General features: G+C 33.9%; 1 protein-coding gene across 2 annotated transcripts in view; it reads right to left on the reverse strand.

Annotated features, from left to right (window-relative positions):
• Window positions 1-22,397, reverse strand: part of LOC116133566 (THO complex subunit 2) — a 31,438-nt gene that overhangs the window by 3,392 nt on the left and 5,649 nt on the right. Inside the window, exons 7-29 of one of the 2 annotated variants that reach the window (XM_031419261.1) lie at window positions 22,310-22,381; window positions 22,168-22,215; window positions 21,985-22,053; window positions 21,750-21,883; window positions 19,422-19,497; window positions 18,872-19,065; window positions 15,506-15,586; window positions 14,706-14,916; window positions 14,358-14,600; window positions 14,197-14,277; window positions 13,984-14,103; window positions 13,817-13,876; window positions 12,381-12,508; window positions 7,461-7,557; window positions 7,249-7,377; window positions 6,027-6,130; window positions 4,634-4,814; window positions 4,248-4,426; window positions 3,473-4,079; window positions 3,208-3,312; window positions 1,238-1,393; window positions 1,053-1,133; window positions 517-981 (exon numbers count right to left, since the gene is read on the reverse strand). In XM_031419261.1, coding sequence (XP_031275121.1) covers window positions 517-981; window positions 1,053-1,133; window positions 1,238-1,393; window positions 3,208-3,312; window positions 3,473-4,079; window positions 4,248-4,426; window positions 4,634-4,814; window positions 6,027-6,130; window positions 7,249-7,377; window positions 7,461-7,557; window positions 12,381-12,508; window positions 13,817-13,876; window positions 13,984-14,103; window positions 14,197-14,277; window positions 14,358-14,600; window positions 14,706-14,916; window positions 15,506-15,586; window positions 18,872-19,065; window positions 19,422-19,497; window positions 21,750-21,883; window positions 21,985-22,053; window positions 22,168-22,215; window positions 22,310-22,381 — 3,621 coding nt within the window. Of the gene's footprint in view, window positions 1-516; window positions 982-1,052; window positions 1,134-1,237; window positions 1,394-3,207; window positions 3,313-3,472; window positions 4,080-4,247; window positions 4,427-4,633; window positions 4,815-6,026; window positions 6,131-7,248; window positions 7,378-7,460; window positions 7,558-12,380; window positions 12,509-13,816; window positions 13,877-13,983; window positions 14,104-14,196; window positions 14,278-14,357; window positions 14,601-14,705; window positions 14,917-15,505; window positions 15,587-16,353; window positions 16,474-16,566; window positions 16,648-16,727; window positions 16,971-17,075; window positions 17,287-17,907; window positions 17,989-18,871; window positions 19,066-19,421; window positions 19,498-21,749; window positions 21,884-21,984; window positions 22,054-22,167; window positions 22,216-22,309; window positions 22,382-22,397 lie in introns of both variants that reach the window. The other variant, XM_031419262.1, reaches the window with a different exon arrangement.

The raw sequence follows: 22,397 nt of genomic DNA on the forward strand, positions 1-22,397 counted from the left end.
TAATAGGCTATCTATAACAGTACTTATTAAGAATTTCACTTAACTTCCAAGCTGCAATCTGGAGAAATCACAGTTTCTTCTACCATTATCAAAAGAATTTTTCTTAAAACAAGAAACCAAGAAAACCCAGTTCCAACTCTATAGATGTTCTTTCATCTACAAGAATTATTTTCAGATGATTAACTACTCAAATCCTCTTTCACATGAGACCTATAACATACATTCCCCAGATATCCCATGAGACAGGTATCATACCTGTCTCGACCGGTTCAATACCTACCAACTCTTATCTTTATACTTCCATGAATGATCTTCTCCAGAAAAATTGTCTTATCATTATTTAGATGTATACTTGGTGCCTCTACATGAGAAATTGCACGCATAAATTGTATGAAAATAAGCCGAAAACTCTTTGAACCCACTATTACTAAGGAACTTAATGCCAATCATACAAAAACTGTCAATGAATTCAGCATGTCCAGCCACAAAATACAAAAAATGAGATTCAGATCATACCTCAGAGTCAGCAGAATTCTTTGTAGCAACTTTGGCCATATTTTCATCCAAGGTTCTATTTGCAGATTCATCAACCTGTTTTTGATTTTCCACTGATCTTAATGTTCCCCCTTGTGCAGGAGCTGACATGGATGAATGAATATCAGAACCATTGGCCAATGAACCACTTTTTGGTTTTAGATGTCCTTGATCAGATTTTCCAGACGGGACACTTTCTGTTCTTTCCAACCTCCCATCAGCAGGTTTTGTTCTTGAAATTGGGTCTTTAACTGAATTTCCAGAATCTAAATGTTGCGTTACAGCGGAAACTGTTTTTCCAGAGCCAAGATCACTTTGAGAAACATTTAGGGAAGAACCATTTTGCACAGCCACTACATTACCAGATAAAGACTTGGAAGCCATTGAAGGAGCAGGTTTCAGTTCAAGATATCCCATGCCAAATTCTTCATCTGTAACCCATGTAGGCTGCAAAAAACAAGAAAACTTAGTACATGTTAAACCATGCACAGTTAAGCACAATTAATATTATAGCTTACTTTTCTAGCAGCCAAAGCAGCAGCAACACCAGTTGCCAATACCTTGAGATCCTCTCTTTCATCACTTTTAATTTTAGCTACCTGAATCACAGGGGAGATTATGAACAAATTGATTATGGTAAACCAAATTTGAAAATAGGAAGGCAAGAGAGAAAGTGGCTGATTGTACAATATATATTTCTTACCCGCTTTTCAAGGTTGATCCCACTTTTTCTAGTAACTGGGAAAACACCAGATATTTTTGTCAACATTATAAGAGCATTACGAATTTCCATGTACTCAGTGGATTCCAGGCACTGAATCAATAATCGTGTAATTCTTTGACTCCACTTCCAGTGTACCTATGAGCAAAAACAATCTTGAGGCAAGTGATGAAAATCATAAAATTTCATGATGAGCAAACATGAGCAAAGTGGCAGCAATACCCAATTTGATGAGTACTATGAATCAATGAAAGTTCCAATTCAAACTAATCACTGTCAATGCAACAGCAAAACAAAATTATAGCCCTCAAAACCAAATGTACCTTCCACTTCTGATCTACTCTATATACATACTCACACACGGACATTTTGAATTTGGAAAAAAAGTCTTCAATTTGTTCTCAAATAAATTGGTTTCCATAACGGAGATGGTAAGCAAGTTTATTTTTGGCACGATCTATTGCTATAAAAAAATTTCTCTCTCTTGTTATTTTTTAAAATATTTGATACAAATAGAAAACGGAGGTACAAAATTTCAACAAGCTGTCCACTGGACCCAAAAGAAACCTGGACATGTACAGTTCATTGTTGAATAGCTCCCTGTACAGAGCTAACTCACCTGTGACAAACAAAACTGAACTAAAATCCTCTAAGCATTCTACAGTAAGATCTGACCCAAAAGTAATAGAGAAGTATCTTAAAACTACTTGCTTCCAAAGCCCAAAGAGAAGCTAAGAATTGAGGTCATCTCTCAAAAATTAACATTTCCTTCTCTTGAATCGTCAAAACTCCATAGAATTTTTATCTTGCTAATTAACCCAATAGATTGCCAAGACCGTCTAATCCCCAAAACTTTCGGTTTGTCTCTATTCCCAAAGGGTTGTGAAAGCTCTTTTACAAATTGCATTTTCATAATTACATTTAACTAAGAATATTCTCTATAAAAGAACCATTGAATTAGGTAACATGAGTCAATGGTAGACTAAATTACAATTCAAATCATGGTTTAGGATTCTATATATTCAAAATTGGCAAAGAGTGTCAGTTAGTTCTTTTCAGGGGGCATTAACAGGGAGTGAACATTCAAGTTCAGCAGGTCAAGGAGCCCCTAAAGTTGGTTTTTGGAATTTGGATATAAATCAGCGGTGTATGTGTAAGAAGCAAAACAAATGAAAACCATCTTCATTGTGCTACAATATGGGAGTTGGGAAAATCTATTCATTCATTTATCATTTGGGTGCCCAATATTTAGGTTAGCTGTAAAGGAGCTTTGGCAAGCAAAGTTGCGGACATGCCTTTATGTGTCATGTAGAGCAAATGAAAGGAGAAACAAAAAGGAATTCTAAAGAGGTTGAGCTTCCTGTATATAACTAAAAACTTAGATTCCTTTGATCATTATAAGATTGGAAGATACCAAAGCACTCCCCCTTGGGCATATTCAATAAACAATCTTACCAACCCAATAAAATGATTTTTTATCTATACCCTGCCCAAAGATTAATTAGTAACAGTTTTTTAAAATTTGAAGACCATACTATATAAAATAAGCACACGACTTCAACTTAAAGAGAAAGAAAATCAGTTCAATATATTAGATTATGCATTAATTATGGGCTAATTAGATGTCATTGCCACAATAAAATACCTCAGACACTAAATGTGGTCAATCTAAGATATAATTGGTCACCATTCATCCAAACATGGAAAGGCAGACATCCATGCATATTACCCAACTTAGTCTCACAATTCTGTTAGTAAAAATACAATTGAATCATACCATAGATCAACACACAGAAAGAGCTGGCTAAGTGAAGGCAGAAGAGAGATGAAGCTTTGAAAAATATCTAAACTAATTTGGATTTAAATGATGTCCTTCACAAGGAGTTCTAAATTTATAGGCAAGACAATTAAGCAATAATGAACTTTAAAGTAATTATATGTCCAAAATTCACCTTAATGAACTGGCCGTATGTGACACGCTGACTGTTAGGATATCTATAATAAACAGCAAAGCCCGGCATGTTTCCACACTCACGTTCATATATTGATTCATCACTCTAAAGACAAAAAGCATTGGCCAAAATTAACAATTGAATTAGAAATATCAAAACCATTAAAAATAAATTTTCCATGAAAAAATAAGCAACAAAGCAGAACTAAGTTTCTTCATGAAAAAATAAATCAATACAGAAAAGGCAACTTCAAATAAACAATCACCTTCCAGTAGTAAGCGATCTTCAATGTCTCATACAAAAACCTCCCAAGTCTACCTGCTTCATACTCAGTGCAGCAGCATATCATCGGTTGTAAAGTTTTACAAATCAGAACATCAATGTGGTTGACTGTGTTAAAAAATGGTGTCCCAAGGGAATGAAGAGTATGTACAAACATGGCACAGTAAACAGCATCTGGCATACTGAAAGTACAGCGTGGAAAAATACAACGCTGGAGGAATTCCATGTTAATCTTCAGAGTATCAGGGCAGGAACTCAACCATTTGTCTTTTTCACGAGAAAGCCGCTGACGAACTGATGCTACGTTTTCTTCATGCTTCTGGAGTTCACAGGTCAGGCGATCTAGAGACTCTTGAATTCTTTCTTTGTCTTTTTTTCTCTTAGTTATTGCTGAACTTGAATTATCAGAAAGCTCTTCCAGGGCTTTAAGTGCAGCATGCTGCTTAGCAATTTCAGACTCATAGCGGTTTCTAGGAACATAAAGATCATAGAGTGTAAGCCCCCAAAAAGTTGTGTAGAGATCAGGAGAAAGGCTATTCCAGGCTTTTGAGGGTAACATGGTTTTAACAGTGTCAAGAAGATCTGACCACCTGCACATATGGATATAATTACATCATCAGTGTGCATAGACGATATCTATTTTTCCCTATTCATTCAGCAGTGATGAAAACTGAACATTTGCACGCTGACGGACACTAATTATGCAATCAGTTTAAAAAAGATAAAAAGGAAAAAACTTTAAAGATTAGATTCAGTACATTATAGGCTTCTGAGAGCCAAGATCTAGAACAACTTTTCCAGGATATTCTGTAGATTCAGACTCCAAGTTTGCCGTAGTGACATTTGAAGCTTCATTATCATCCAAAGGCCAGAAAACATCAGAACTCCCTTGACACTTAAAAAGCCTCATTACAGGGCGATATATTAAGAAAGCAACCTACAGGAAAGAAAAATGACGATGAAAAGATGTTGCATTACAAAAGAATAATTCATGAAAACAAGAGATGTAATTGTCACAGATAGCTTTTGTGTAGAAATAAAGATAAAGCATATCGGAAGTCATAATTCAACTACCTAGATAAATTAGTTAAGTTGACATAGATAAACCTTGAAGCCTTATGACACCCACAGAGAGGAGACATACCTCAGGATCAAGGTGGTATTGGTGCACAAGATCATTAAGTGATGGGACCAGCTGAGCATAAGCAGTGGCTGGATTCAGAGCGCTGCAAAGAAATTCCACATACTGAAGAAGAGTTCCATGGCATCTATCAAACTGTTCACAAACCATTTTTATGTAAGGTGCATCTGCAGCTATAACAACCCTGAAGAAAATGATATAGTCAGAAAGGGTAATCATAGAATCAGAAAAGTTGCATGCAATTAGATAAATTCTCGTGGCAATCAATTTACTGCAGCAACAAAAGTCCAAATACTTAATTATCACAAAATTTTTACATGGCTACTTATACTATTTTATTTGGTGATTTAGGTAATAAATGAATTCGAAACTGAAAATAAAAAGTTCAAATTTGCTTTCTCTAAATTTGAAAAGGTATTCATCATCATTGTCTAGAACAGTATCTAAAAATGAAAAAAAAAAGCGTTTAACAGTAATATTAACAAATCAGTTTTACAAAAATAGTAAATTTTAAATCTAACGGTAATGAGTGAAAAAAAAAACAAAAAAAAAAAAAATATTGTAATAATAACGATTTTGACCTAATGCATTAAAAAATAAAAATAAAATAAATGGAATAAATTAATCAATTCTAAGCTGACACAACAATTTATAATTTTTAAATAAAACGATGGTAAATATAGGAAAAAATGTCAATATTGTCCCTTATTCTAGTTACAAATGCAATAGGAGTGCTATTACATATAGCCTTTTGATTGTGAGATTTATCAAACAACTTAGGTGAAACTATCAAAAGGATCATGCACTTTTTACTGAGATATATTTTGGTTTATTTTCTCCAAGTGGAATAAAAGTAATAATAATCGATAACTGGATAATGATAATAAGTGCACACAAGAAAGAAGTAAAAAAGCCCAGGTCTCACTGTTAACTCCTAAAATACTCTACAGAAATCAATATCTAACTCATAATAGAGAAGATTTCAATGTTTCGTTTAGGCTTGTGAGGCCCTATAGTTATAATGGACGAGAAACCTAACATTGCAAACACTAGAAAAAGTCCTAAATAACTTAATATAGAAAACCCTAATGTAAAATAAGACAAACATCCTAAATAGCCCTACGCCTATGCCTTCCATAAGTGCATAGGTCACTAAGATGTCATACATCAACTTGTCCAACAAAACATATTATATACCATAGAAAATGCAATAGACATCAAATTTTTTTAAAAAAAAAAAAAAAAAAGAACCTCATTATAATTCTGTTTTTACACCAGAATAAATCATCTTCAAAAACAACTAAAACCTTTGACTCTCTTCAGTAATGATAAAAAAAAAAAAAAAAGTGTTATATTCTTCAAATAGTTATATAATGAATAAAGATGAATTGCTTACACAGAACGATGTTGCGCAATAAGCAATAGAAGGGGGATTGCCAACTTTGGTTCATCCTTTGGAAGCAATGAATCTTTTAGCCTATTGGTGGACTTGATCAATGCCTGCAAAGTGCAAAGAATGATATTAAAACTAAAAACTTGGTGGATGGAAATCAATACAAAGTTTTCAATATCAACTTTCAAAACCTGATTAAATAACAGCCAAAAGGAACATTGAGCATTATAGCATTGGCTAATATTCTAATAAATCAGAATTTCATTTTAATTTAAAGAAAGGAAAAAAAAAAAGAGAACATAGAAAGCATAAAAGCGGATGACAGTTTTCTACAACCATCAGGTAACGAGGAAACTTTAAAGGTCATGCACATAATGTAACAAGGAAGTCTCCATATAAGCAGATTTTACTGAGATCATCTTATCACAAATAAATGCCCAATGCACCAGAAACTGCACAAAGATTATGCATATTATGTAGATCTTAGATCATCGGACTCCATTAGCAGAAAACCACAAAGCCTCACATATTCACTTATTCCATACATGGTAGGAGTTCTGGGTTCTAGAACCCATGGCATATCTTACAACCATAAGAATGAGATATTAAATAATGCCAAAACATTATGCCATTCTAAAAGCTTAAGATTAATGTCACAGGCAAATATGACCTTAAGCTTGAGGAAAACTATTCCAATAAGTTCCTATCAAGGAGACCATGCACTTTGTCTTGGATTTTGAAGAGCATAAAATCAAACAATATCTATCACTTCATGTAGTTCACATTTTGTATGTTTCCACTATAACATCAATTCATGGGTCATTTAATTCAATTACAGTTCTTTCTTCTCTCAATTTTTTTTTTTTTTGGGTGTGTGTTTGTATTTTCCTTTATGGTTTTAACTAAGGAGCTTGCTAAGTCCATTGTCCAAACAAAATTATTCAGAAGTAAAACACTAAGTAGTTAATTTCACACATCATATATTACAATGTATCATGTTGTTAGCCTTATATAATTAGAAAATATAGTATGGTTTCTCTGACAAAATTCATATTTAAGATTCAAATGCGCTTAGGATCAAAGCCAAAGCTTTGGAAAGAGACTACAAAGACACCAGATTCGCAAGTGTTTTCTACAATCTAAAAATCAGATGCACAGATGACGCTTCATTTGATCATTTAAAACTTAGCTCAATGAAAGTTTAAGAACAAAAAGTCCACAAAACCTTGTTATTTCTAGTTACTCCAAACGAAGTAGCCTGATACCGAAGTGTCTCACTCCCTGCCATGGCATCCAACTGTTCCTCAGTCAGGTTCTCCGTGTATTGAAAATTTGCCATTTGTTGAATAAGTTCCTGAATTAATCATAAAAATCCAAAATGTAATTGCTAAGTTTTGAACAAAATCATGCATGATAACCTTTGGAACTAAATAATACCTGAAGGAGAACAAGCTCAATTCCTTGTCCCTTTTTCAGCTGGTTAACAAGATACTGGAAAAGGCCTCTCAGTTCCATCGATGGATACTTCTTACACCTGATATGGAAATTGCTTTCAGTAAAATTTCACGAATGTATTCATAAAGAGCATATTTCAAATTAAATAAATACTTCAAATAATATAAAACTTATAATCAGTATGAACACATAAAATGAAAGGAGTAACACGATCTTATCAAATCACCAAAACAACCAAAATTTACATGATGTTTCACAAGCCAACATAGAGACTATTATACCATTCCACAAGTAAAATACATAATTGAGCATAACAATTAACAAGTAGGAGTCCGCTTCTTTTTCTATAGAACTAATTGCGATTCAGTTTATGAATTCCAGGAAAGATGTTCAAAGAACTAATCGATGGAAATTAACTGTCACCATCATTTTAAAAGCTCCTTGTTGCAGCCATAGGTATGCCTATAACAAGAAACCATTAATAATGAAGAAAATTTGTTACATCAAGGCGTGCAACCAAGAAGTCACAACTCTTCCACTGATCAACCGTAGAAAGATCAACTACAGAAATTGAAAATTCAATCAATTATAATCACTCCTGAAGATGTGAAAATTCAATCAATTATAATCACTCCTGAAGATGTATATATCATTCACAATGTGGTAGCAAAATGAAGAGTTGACTTCAAATTTCTCTCTAAAAATGTTTTCATGTATAGTGGACTGGGGTCCAAAAAAGAAAATGTTGAAGATCCAAAGAGGGAAAATTGATTGTCACTAATTGTTTGCAATGTGCTGGTTGCAGCTATTGGTGTGTCCATAATAAACCTAATTTTCTTCTTATTCAGCTGCTGGCTCCCATTGTTTGTCATAGATCTAGTTGCACCCAGTGTTAGCCAAACTTGCTGAGAATACCCTTTATGCATCAAGGAGTTCAAAGGAAGAAATCAATTTAACTTCCTATATACAATTCTAGAACTGCACATTCATTTTGAGAAATTATGATCTGGAACACCCTTTTCACCCCCATCTATTGAAAATAATAACCATTTAGAATATATTCAGCTAAACTTAAAAATTTATTCTAGTTGGTCTACTTATTAATATGAGCCATACACAACTATCTGTATATTTCTATGTGTTTTGACTGTTTTTTCAAGTGAGCGAATGTAAGAATTAAAACAACCAGCTATAGTAAAGAGAAAAGAAGGCTCTTAGGCAATTAAATATACTTTCCACACCCTTGTATATCTAATTTTCCCTACAGTTGTTAATTTATACAGGCATTCCAATATAAATTCTTTTGTTTCTTTTTTGACAAATTGCCCTTAATTCTACATGGCCGGCATTAATTCAGTATAAAAGTCAAATTCAGCAATTCACTTTAACTATTCTCTGTCATATTTAAGTTACTGTGATATAGGCATTCCAAGGGTTCTCTATTTATACATCTACAAATTTTTGAAACCTCTTTAAAGACTAACACATGCATACTGTGTGTGCAAGCAATCAATAAAACAAACTACAAAATGATTAACAGTGCATTTAGCAAAATCAAGCAGTATAACACATTAAAGCTTAACAGTGACATGTCTTTAAACTACTACACAAATCTATGGACATTAAGGAGATCACACAAACATATACATCTATAAACACAAGCACGGACATACAGGCATTCAACTCTCTGTAAGGGGTTCTCTAAATGTACTTACTCCATTAACTAATATCAGCCACCTTTTTAACAATCTACACATACATAGTACCTGCTGACTTAGACCACACTATGTACATGACATGCTCATTCACCAACAAGGAGGGGGAAGGAAAAAGGGAAAAAATTAACAAAGCAAATTTTTCAGATCTCCAATAAAAGAACTACCCCATATTTTATTGTATAAGTGAATAGCCTCACACCCTTGACAGCTTTGAGAAATGGACCTCAACAGAAATATTGTTGACCTCAAACTTCTGATGTCGCCTTGACAAAAATTGAAGTACACCTCAAAAAGGTTGCAAGAACCTTCTTTTTCTATACCCCGAAAATGATGCATTATAGTACATCTCTTTCCACAGAAGGCAGGAGTGCGCCATCTATGAATCAAAATGCACAATAATGAGGACCCAAGATTTCCTGACCACAAAATAGCCATCACCAAAGCAAGCTAATTAGCTAAGACCAAAGTTAAGCAGAGCCTGGTCCATGACACCTACTCTTAGAACGTCTCTCTCACCACAGAATAATTTCCTCTGAAGGAATGGTCAATGTTACACTTCTGTAGTAAGAACCTGATCTGAAAAATGTATCTTTAATGGAATGTTCCAAAGCAAATGAGATACCACCAAGCAAATAACTAAAAGTAAGGAGCACCCAGAAGAAAGAATGCTGACTAGTCTTTAGTATACGACTGCTTGTACCTTCAGGTCCTCGCCTATACCTAAGCGCTTCATTTAGCAAAATTCAAGAACTGTAATTCCTAATCATTCAGCTGTCAGGTGAACATATGCATAAAATTGAACAGCTCTCAATCAACGGTAGAAGTACCACATATCTCTCTGTCAATCTGACCAACCAACAGTTAAAATAGTTGCACCTATTCTCTCTTTCTGACAATCAATTGCATACAGCAAATGCCATACTATGGATGCCTCTGCATCATACTCTTCAATAAAATAGGCAGATTGCCATTCATGATCATTGACACTGACGTGCTTACTGTCCACTTCACTTTACATCAGTCTCCCATCTTTACAATTAACATCAAACCCTCAAGTTATATGAGAAAGCACAAGGGCCAGTTTCCCAGCTAGCACCTACTTATAGTTCAGGGATAATCTTCCATGTCCGGGAACTCATGAATATCACTTGACTGTTCTCAAAGTACCTTTTTTGCCTCTTTAACATCCCATCCCATATAACAAACTTGAAAATGGTAAAAAAAGGACACCGGAAGGAAGTTGAACAGCAATGTCCTGCCAAAACCTCCAAGTTTAACAGATATCACTTTCCCGTTCCTATGACTTTACATCAGAACTCTGTCAGACTCACATACAGATCACTGAATCATGCCCCACCCAATTGGCAAGCCAAAGAGTTGGAACTGATCTGAACTTGCACATCTGCAATGTCCCAAAACATCCCCGGCACCAGTCATCCAGCTTTTTCCAAATTTAATCTGCAACCTGGAAACTGAAGTGAAGCATCCCAAGATAGATCTAAACTCTATATGTAAATGAAATTAACAAATAAAATGACTAATTCACATCATATCAAGAAGAAGATTACATTAGAAAACAAAAACAGATGAGAAGACGGCAGATATGCACACAACTTAAAAAAAAAAAAATTTGATTCTTTGTAGAAACCATATAAAAGAAGAATAACACTGAAACCTCTTGACCAACAGTCGTGGTATCAATTTCGGACCAAATAATTTTATAATGTTAAATCAGAAGACAACAAATTTAACTGCTAACAAACATGTCGATAAACATACACAAGGGAAAACAATAATGACAAGAAAAAAATTCAAGAGCTTAACACATAAAATGTATATAACAATANTGGTCAATGTTACACTTCTGTAGTAAGAACCTGATCTGAAAAATGTATCTTTAATGGAATGTTCCAAAGCAAAGGAGATACCACCAAGCAAACAACTAAAAGTAAGGAGCACCCAGAAGAAAGAATGCTGACTAGTCTTTAGTATACGACTGCTTGTACCTTCAGGTCCTCGCCTATACCTAAGCGCTTCATTTAGCAAAATTCAAGAACTGTAATTCCTAATCATTCAGCTGTCAGGTGAACATATGCATAAAATTGAACAGCTCTCAATCAACGGTAGAAGTACCACATATCTCTCTGTCAATCTGACCAACCAACAGTTAAAATAGTTGCACCTATTCTCTCTTTCTGATAATCAATTTCATACGGCAAATGCCATACTATGGATGCCTCTGCATCATACTCTTCAATACAATAGGCAGATTGCTATTCATGATCTTTGACACTGACGTGCTTACTGTCCACTTCACTTTACATCAGTCTCCCATCTTTACAATTAACATCAAACCCTCAAGTTATATGAGAAAGCACAAGGGCCAGTTTCCCAGCTAGCACCTACTTATAGTTCAGGGATAATCTTCCATGTCCGGGAACTCATGAATATCACTTGACTGTTCTCAAAGTACCTTTTTTGCCTCTTTAACATCCCATCCCATATAACAAACTTGAAAATGGTAAAAAAAGGACACCGGAAGGAAGTTGAACAGCAATGTCCTGCCAAAACCTCCAAGTTTAACAGATATCACTTTCCCGTTCCTATGACTTTACATCAGAACTCTGTCAGACTCACATACAGATCACTGAATCATGCCCCACCCAATTGGCAAGCCAAAGAGTTGGAACTGATCTGAACTTGCACATCTGCAATGTCCCAAAACATCCCCGGCACCAGTCATCCAGCTTTTTCCAAATTTAATCTGCAACCTGGAAACTGAAGTGAAGCATCCCAAGATAGATCTAAACTCTATATGTAAATGAAATTAACAAATAAAATGACTAATTCACATCATATCAAAAAGAAGATTACATTAGAAAACAAAAACAGATGAGAAGACGGCAGATATGCACACAACTTAAAAAAAAAAAAATTTGATTCTTTGTAGAAACCATATAAAAGAAGAATAACACTGAAACCTCTTGACCAACAGTCGTGGTATCAATTTCGGACCAAATAATTTTATAATGTTAAATCAGAAGACAACAAATTTAACTGCTAACAAACATGTCGATAAACATACACAAGGGAAAACAATAATGACAAGAAAAAAATTCAAGAGCTTAACACATAAAATGTATATAACAATATAACAAAAGGATAATAAAGAAGTTATACATACAGGTGACCCCAAAATGAAGCTAAAGATTGAAGCCAATCTGACAAATTAAGGCCATCATCTTTTAGCTTGTCACGGCCACCTTGTGCCAAGCGTTCAATGACAACATATTCCAAAATATCATACTCAAGCTGCATAAAACCATGTGAATTTAATAAGGTCATGCTAAATAGCAGATGACTAACTTGAAGAAATTCGACATAAAGCATTCCATATACAATTTAACATCACACTCAGCAAATTTGAAATGAATGCAGCATAAAGTGCATACATATATATCAGAAGAAAAGAAATACAAAGTTGATTTACCAACCACAGTTAGAAAGTTCTACATTAACTCTACTAAAATATTGACTGTTCTTTGCAATAATATTCCACTAAACCAGGGAAAAAACTAATACTTCTTAGCATAATGAACCCTCCCCTTCTGATAGAAAGTAGAACAACCAACTAACAAACAGTTATAGCTTCAAGACTTAACCATCAAAGACCTAATTTCCATCATCATAATGATTCACTAAGGGTTTCTACAACAACAGACGTAACTTGGTATCTTCTAGAAGCTAGGGCAGTAGGCTTGACCTACCATTGTGCCAAGTAAACAGAAAATGATGTAATCCAAATATCAGGCTAGTCCGTGTATATCCTTGGCAACACAAAAGCTTTCAGAGTCAAAGATGGCATAGATTTGCCAATCATCACAAATATGTCCAACTGATGCACCATAATTACTCAACCAACCTGCTGTAACAATTAAGCAAGCAACCACAGGCTCTCTCTTCTATTATATATACATAAACATTCTATCATGTAAATGATCACAAATTAGGCCCTATTTGCAAGATTCAAGGAAAAAGGAAGAGAACAAAAAGCATATAAAACAAATTTCAAAAATAAAAAATAAAAATTTAACCTTCAAATTGGGTATCCAAATACATGGGGAACAAAAGAAAAGATAAAGAAAACAGCTCTTTAATAGTCAAATTCCAATAATATTCACCGAACTGTAATGCAATTCCCCCAATGACTTTCATACAAGCTAATTTTGCAACTCCATGCACACCAAAAACCCTTAACTTAATACCTATTCAGTTACACTAGAACACACCAATGACCTAAAAACTAGGCCAAATCAATATACATAGATATATACCTGATTAAGATCACCAAAAGCAACAGTAACATCCACATCAACACAGACAAGGTCAACTATAGCTACATCAAAAAGTTATAGTAACATCTAGATGCAAACATGGTAGATTATTAGTACAACTTCAAACTCAACAGGTACTAGTGACTTGTTCAGTCAGATAGAAAGATATCTACTTTTTTTTTAACAGAAACCAGAACAAAACTATAGCTACTTTTTACAATACCACCAACCATAGTATCATTATTCAAACAAATCAATCTACTAAAACACGCCATATAGTGCAGACCTGTGTCAAATATTTGAACGCATCTACAACAGGAGTAATCATATCCCTGTAAGCTTCAATCTGCATCACAGAATTCCAAAGAAAAAGAACATTTTGTTCTGTTAAAAAAAAAAAATCAATTTTTTAAGAAAAGAAATGAATAATGCAATATATAGCAAAAATAATACCTGGTGAACAATTGTTCGAAGTACAGTCATTGGATTTGCATGAGCTAGTTTTGCAACCATCCGACCCAGCTGCTTCAAATTTTCTTTGGCAAGCCTTTTCAGAATCCTTCTTGTGTCCAGCTGTAAAATAGCAACAAAGAGCAAATAAGGATCTTATTGCACCAGGCTTGAACAAACATGAAGAGCACAGTCTAAAAAACTTTATGTTGATACCTTGGCTGTCTGCTTCGCAGCCAAAACCATAGGGTTCCGCTCGTCGTCTTTTTCCCATTCACCATATAAACGATATCGCACCTAAGCAGACGAAGATTCATCTAGCAAGATTTTTCTAATTCTCAAATGAAAGAATCAAATAGCACCGATGTAATGCCAACCTCATATGGAAGGAGATTCATTACTTCCCAAATCTCCTGACCAACTGCTGGATTTGCAGGTATCAACTGTAGAGAAGGAAGTAGACAAGCTCCTAAAGCTTCCTCTACTCTTGACCTAGCCTCCTTTAGGTGCTGACGGGGAACTCGGTTTCCACCAACAGCAGATTCAATTTTTGAAGCTCCGTCATCACAGTTTACAAGCTCAAGTGCTGACACATAGTAACCTCTCAACACTCTACATACCTGCTCACAAGAACAACAATAAACTCTAGTAAGCAACTGTAAGTGCAATATTTTATTTGCATGCAAATGCCTGGGTGCGAGTGCAAGAAACAAACAGCAAAGCACCTTCTGCAGCAATACAGTATCACGATAAAGATAAGGTCCAACAGTAGCCAGCATCTGGAAAAGTTCTTTGGGAAGATCTACGAAAGACCTATTGACTGCTGTATCTGTCGTATCCATTACATCAATACCCACTGCAGAGACAGACCCAAAGCTCTGAAGATGTGTTTGACGAATGATACCATATGCCGAAGAGATTGATTTTTCGATAAGCCTGGACAAATATACAAATCAATTATTTGAAGGAAAAGGAAAAAGAACAAAAAAAAAACAAATGTGGATGTGTACCACTCGAACAAAAAAAGGTAGAAGCCCTCTCTATGTTAGAAGAGATTACAGGATCAAAAAGTATTGATAGTCTTGCACTGCTCTTGGTGTGCGCTTGTGTACAAGAATATATGATCTTACACCCAAATAAGACATCAAAATCTTAAGGGCAGTTTGGTTTAAAATTTAAATAAAATTTTATAATATTGAAAATAAACATACAAAAAATTTTCAGAAACATGTTCACTTGAAGAATTTCCCAAAAGTTTTTTGATACAATCTCAATAATTAGTCTAAAATAAAATATATAAAAAATTCATTTTCACTGTTTTACATAGTTTTTAAGGCTGATAACAGTTAGAAATTATGTTAGATGTGTTCTCAGATATTAAAATATTGTGATACATTTCTATTTTTTATTATATCTTACTTAATGAAAATTATTTTAAAATTACAAATTAAACCAGCCCTTAGTTTTCAACTACATTCAAATAGGAATTGCCAATAAAAAATAAATAAATAAAAAAAGAGCTTACCTAAATAAGCCATCACAGATTGGAATGTGTGCCACCGGATTAAGCGGGGCAAGACGTTCAAATAGTACATTGGCATGGTACCTGACAATAAACAATGAAAAGCACAATACATACATAAATGATCAATAGAAGCATATAAATTTAATTACATACAATACAAGGAAGAAAACACAAGGCGACCTCAGCAACATGAAAAAATCCTGACAATGGGTGCATGATATGCATAAGATGAAAAAAGCGTAAGTCAACAATTTTCATAAACAAAAGACAATATGGTTATCAAGTCAATATTACATTAAATATTTTAGCCTGTTGGCACTCATTAGCCTATCAAAAGATTTTGCAAAACTGAATCCTTTTCAATAGTGACTGAAAAATAAAAAATGTCAAAAAGAAAAATTAATAATCCACTAGGGCAGCCATGGATTTTCAAATAATAATCCACTAGGGCAGCCATATAAGACCAAAATATAATTTAGCACAAGAAGTTAATCCTAACCATGAAAACTGTAAACCAAGTTTAGCAAACATTTCCAGAATTTCACGTCAAGACAATGTCTGCAATCATAAAGGGAGTAAAACAAAACACTTTAATTCAGGGGAAAATGAATACCAAAANACCAACCATAGTATCATTATTCAAACAAATCAATCTACTAAAACACGCCATATAGTGCAGACCTGTGTCAAATATTTGAACGCATCTACAACAGGAGTAATCATATCCCTGTAAGCTTCAATCTGCATCACAGAATTCCAAAGAAAAAGAACATTTTGTTCTGTTAAAAAAAAAAAATCAAATTTTTAAGAAAAGAAATGAATAATGCAATATATAGCAAAAATAATACCTGGTGAACAATTGTTCGAAGTACAGTCATTGGATTTGCATGAGCTAGTTTTGCAACCATCCGACCCAGCTGCTTCAAATTTTCTTTGGCAAGCCTTTTCAGAATCCTTCTTGTGTCCAGCTGTAAAATAGCAACAAAGAGCAAATAAGGATCTTATTGCACCAGGCTTGAACAAACATGAAGAGCACAGTCTAAAAAACTTTATGTTGATACCTTGGCTGTCTGCTTCGCAGCCAAAACCATAGGGTTCCGCTCGTCATCTTTTTCCCATTCACCATATAAACGATATCGCACCTAAGCAGACGAAGATTCATCTAGCAAGATTTTTCTAATTCTCAAATGAAAGAATCAAATAGCACTGATGTAATGCCAACCTCATATGGAAGGAGATTCATTACTTCCCAAATCTCCTGACCAACTGCTGGATTTGCAGGTATCAACTGTAGAGAAGGAAGTAGACAAGCTCCTAAAGCTTCCTCTACTCTTGACCTAGCCTCCTTTAGGTGCTGACGGGGAACTCGGTTTCCACCAAGAGCAGATTCAATTTTTGAAGCTCCGTCATCACAGTTTACAAGCTCAAGTGCTGACACATAGTAACCTCTCAACACTCTACATACCTGCTCACAGGAACAACAATAAACTGTAGTAAGCAACTGTAAGTGCAATATTTTATTTGCATGCAAATGCCTGGGTGCAAGTGCAAGAAACAAACAGCAAAGCACCTTCTGCAGCAATACAGTATCACGATAAAGATAAGGTCCAACAGTAGCCAGCATCTGGAAAAGTTCTTTGGGAAGATCTACGAAAGACCTATTGACTGTTGTATCTGTCGTATCCATTACATCAATACCCACTGCAGAGACAGACCCAAAGCTCTGAAGATGTGTTTGACGAATGATACCATATGCCGAAGAGATTGATTTTTCGATAAGCCTGGACAAATATACAAATCAATTATTTGAAGGAAAAGGAAAAAGAACAAAAAAAAAAAAAAAAAAAAAACAAATGTGAATGTGTACCACTCGAACAAAAAAAGGTAGAAGAACAAAAAAAGGTAGAAGCCCTCTCTATGTTAGAAGAGATTACAGGATCAAAAAGTATTGATAGTCTTGCACTGCTCTTGGTGTGCGCTTGTGTACAAGAATATATGATCTTACACCCAAATAAGACATCAAAATCTTAAGGGCAGTTTGGTTTAAAATTTAAATAAAATTTTATAATATTGAAAATAAACATACAAAAAATTTTCAGAAACATGTTCACTTGAAGAATTTCCCAAAAGTTTTTTGATACAATCTCAATAATTAGTCTAAAATAAAATATATAAAAAAATCATTTTCACTGTTTTACATAGTTTTTAAGGCTGATACCAGTTTTAGAAATTATGTTAGATGTGTTCTCAGATATTAAAATATTGTGATACATTTCTATTTTTTATTATATCTTACTTAATGAAAATTATTTTAAAATTACAAATTAAACCAGCCCTTAGTTTTCAACTACATTCAAATAGGAATTGCCAATAAAAAATAAATAAATAAAAAAAGAGCTTACCTAAGTAAGCCATCACAGATTGGAATGTGTGCCACCGGATTAAGCGGGGCAAGACGTTCAAATAGTACATTGGCATGGTACCTGACAATAAACAATGAAAAGCACGATACATACATAAATGATCAATAGAAGCATATAAATTTAATTACATACAATACAAGGAAGAAAACACAAAGCGACCTCAGCAACATGAAAAAATCCTGACAATGGGTGCATGATATGCATAAGATGAAAAAAGTGTAAGTCAACAATTTTCATAAACAAAAGACAATAAGGTTATCAAGTCAATATTACATTAAATGTTTTAGCCTGTTGGCACTCATTAGCTTATCAAAAGATTTTGCAAAACTGAATCCTTTTCAATAGTGACTGAAAAATAAAAAATGTCAAAAAGAAAAATTAATAATCCACTAGGGCAGCCATGGATTTTCAAATAATAATCCACTAGGGCAGCCATATAAGAGCGAAATATAATTTAGCACAAGAAGTTAATCCTAACCATAAAAACTGTAAACCAAGTTTAGCAAACATTTCCAGAATTTCACGTCAAGACAATGTCTGCAATCATAAAGGGAGTAAAACAAAACACTTTAATTCAGGGGAAAATGAATACCAAAAAATTAAAAAAAAAAATGTAAAAAAACAAATAGGAAGCAGGAAGTATATCACACTCCATCCCTAAAAAAGACATTTAAAAGATAAACAAAATTTAAATGACTGGGTTGAGGAAAGGCAGTACTGCAGCTCATGTACATAGAAATGAATTATTAAATAACAGGACACTCAAGCTAATCTGGAAGTGGTAACATATTCAAAAGCAAAACTGAAGCAATATATAACTATCACGCAGTGAAGAAAACAGGAAAGAAGAGAAGGGCATGGAAAAGTACACCATAAGAGAAGGTACAAAGTAGTTTTTTCAACAGTCCCAGACACCAAAGATACTCGTAAAAACCAAACCTACCAGTCATCTACGGAAAGAAAACCAGTAAGCAAGCCCAAAGTTTGACTATTTGCAAGCTCCAGGGACCTTTCAGCAACTGCCTCAGTTTCCATGTCTAAAGCAGCATATAGATCAATAGTCACGTCTCCTTGTTTTTCATCTTCCATCAGATCCTTCCCAGTAGCAGCAAGATTTATTTTTCCAATTTTGTTTGCCTGCAAAAGGTTTATTTTTTAAAAAAAAATATCCATATAGAAAGGTCTGAGTTTCATCATATTAAAGGAAGAAACTATACAAAAAATGATTAAAGAAGTCGGGAAAGCCTCCACTATAAATCTATCTTATATTGGTCAATGCACCCAAAATAGCGGAATTAAGAAAAAACAAAAACATTCAACCAATGAAACCTAAAATCAGAAGCAAATGGAAGAATACACATTTCAATATATAGACAAAAAATCCTATGCAACCTAGTAAACACAAAGTTTCCAATACCAAGATAGAATATAATTTAATTTAAAGCAAACACCAAAACAGTAAACTCATCAGTATACAATTACAGTAGATATACCTCTTCAAGCCGCTTAGCCGAAAATGCATTATAATGTTCAAATGCTTCATCATCCTTGGGAAGTAAATGTGCACAACTGAAACACAAACATGCATAATAAGATGCAGAAATATCAACAGATAAAAACACATAAAGGAACATAATGCCAAAGTTTAGATATGGAAATAACACAAGAACATAAATTAAGGCCTAGCCTAAACAAGAAAATCAGGGAAAAAAATATATAGCAAGAAAAGGGCAGTGCTTTTTTCCTAATCTTTTCTTGTGAACTGTTTCTCTTTCCTAAATTACCTTCAATCTAAAGTCTGTATCTTCTTCTCATTGTTATATTACCACACTATCCAAAACAGCATATATTGTCAAATTAATTTGCTTACAGCTGATTCTAGAGTTCCATGAAAGCCATGATCATCAACTTTCATCTGAATTTGGCAAAACAATTTCAACTAAATGCCATAATCATAATTAAGCCATGTGCATAATGAAAATTCTGAAGCCAAATGCTTATTTATTTATTTAAAAGATAAATAGCATTTAAAGCCACTGGAACCAGCAGCCGTAGTTCATCTATGGAAAAAACTACCATTAAAAACTTGCTCTGCCTAAAATCTCCTAGTTTCTGTGTTTCTAAGACAATCACTAGCTTTCCTTAAAATCTAAAGCTTTTTGTAAGGTCCCATCAGATCATATCAAGCAATTCCCAACATATGAATTTGATTCAATTAGGTCAAATAAATCATTTCCTTATTCACTAGAAATTTTGATAAATTCCATGGTACAGTTTCATAATGCACAGAGTTTCTATTTGTGTTTTGTGAAAACAGGAAAGCACAATGACGTATTCGTGGTGATGAAGAGAATGAGAAAGAGGTCTACACGAAGAGTAAAAGAACACAACTGACGAGTACCGAATAAAGATTGAACTTTCAGCACTTCAGTTGTGAAAAAAAAAAAAAATCAATGAATCATATATACTGGGAGGAAAACAGCACAAACATCTTTTGCAGCATAGAAGACAAAACACTAAAAGACAACCATGGTAAAGATCCATGATATACATCCACTTCCACTTCCAGCCTATCCAACAGCAGATTATGACATACTTATATGCATGTGCACTTTAAAATGCATCTCATATACAAGTATAAATTTACACGATGAGTGTGCGCATTTCTATATTGCTGCTTCAAGGTATAGAATATCATGCACATTACCACAAGATAACATGACCAATGTTAAAAGCAATTATTTAACTTAATTATTCCTACCAAGTAAATATTGTGCCCTAATCATTCACATAAACTCTATTTTGCAATCAGATTCTTCAGCCAACATAAATTGAACCAAGAACTATGCTTTTTGTCTCTAGGGAAAAACAAGAATCTTTCTGCTTTTCTGTTACTACAAGATTAGAATTCTTTTTCTTGAAGAACAAATCCCAGAAAAAACTTGATAATCATCATCCAAAAACAGCTGGCTAAGAAAAGAAGAACAGAATGCTTGTTTAAACTATTGCCAGTCTAAACACCCTAACTGCATTTGTAGAACAAACAATAATCGCTTGATATACCCCGTATCAAGGTAAACATAAATTGAAGAACTGCCTTCTCATTGACCATAGCCAAAAATGGAATAACAAATTTATTTTCTCTTTATTATCAGGCCTCAGCTAAAGTAATAATGGGGAGGGCAGGCTTCTATTGGGATTAGTTTTAAATTTTTAACTAAGAAGATTAAATAAACAACAGATCACAGTGTAGAACCATTCAAAACCTCAAAGCAGTAACTTCTGGTCTTACTAATATTTGAAATAGAAAGAACTTTGCAGGGTTGGGTTCCATTGGGCTTAGCTTCAAATCTTTAACAAAGAAGAATAAATAAACAAATCACTGTACAGCACCATCCAAAAACTTGATGAAGTGAATTTTAGTCCTACTACTATTTGAAATAGAAAGAACTTTGTTCAACCAATTCTCACAGTTGTCAAAGTATACACTATAATAGAAATATAGCAAGAAGTTTATCGAGTTCACATCTCAGTCTCTTCATATTGCATAAACCTCCACATCTTGTCATTATCAACTGAAATATACTATTCTAAGTCTCACATACAAGGAACAGAAATTAGAATTACTTAAAATTGTATTGTTGCAAACATCCAGATAAAAAAATCACCAGAGTTAAATCCCCAAAAATGAACAATTTTAACAAATTTGAGCCAGATAGCTTCAATCAGAATGCAATTTCAGATGGTAGTTATAAATTGACTAAAATAAAAGATAACTACAATGCAACAGTGTGAAAACAAAATGCACACAAATCACTCACATGCTATCAAGATCAATGAACTCTTTCTTCACAAGCAACGCTGCAAGGTTATACAACCCAAATGGTACAGGGCTGTTTACTTCCAACCGCTGATAATATTGAAACTTAAATCCAAGAATTTGGGAAGCATGAGACTGCAAAATATTATAAGATTATGAGGAAACAAAGGATTTCTCTAAATTCAAGAGAAAAATAACCTAAAGCTACCAGTCGGTCCAAAGTAGAAGATATTAACCTTGGGAAATAAGGGAACAAGTTGCAGAAAAACAGTGCTATTTGGCTGTAGTTCAAAACACTCCAAAACCTGAAGGCTCAAAGGATATTTGAAACTTGGATTGTCATATCATTTTCCAAATACCACAGATAGAAACATCAAAATAGTTCAACTGTTTAGACAAGGAAAAATAAGACAACTTACAATATCAAAAACACGGTTGGGATCGAGATCAAAATGTCCAATTAATGACTGCAAAGATTACACCAATTAGAAAAAAAATCAATATCAAGACAAGATTGAATCAGAAAAGTTCAGATAAAAAATATCAACTTCAAGTCAAAACCTTAATAATGCCTATTGTCGCTGTTGACGAATTTTGAGTTGAATCTTCAGAACATTGACAAAGAAGAGTGGCCTACATATCAACAGGA

The sequence above is a fragment of the Pistacia vera genome, unplaced genomic scaffold (genome assembly GCF_008641045.1).
Source record: "Pistacia vera cultivar Batoury unplaced genomic scaffold, PisVer_v2 Contig270, whole genome shotgun sequence".
Classification (NCBI taxonomy): Eukaryota; Viridiplantae; Streptophyta; class Magnoliopsida; order Sapindales; family Anacardiaceae; genus Pistacia; species Pistacia vera.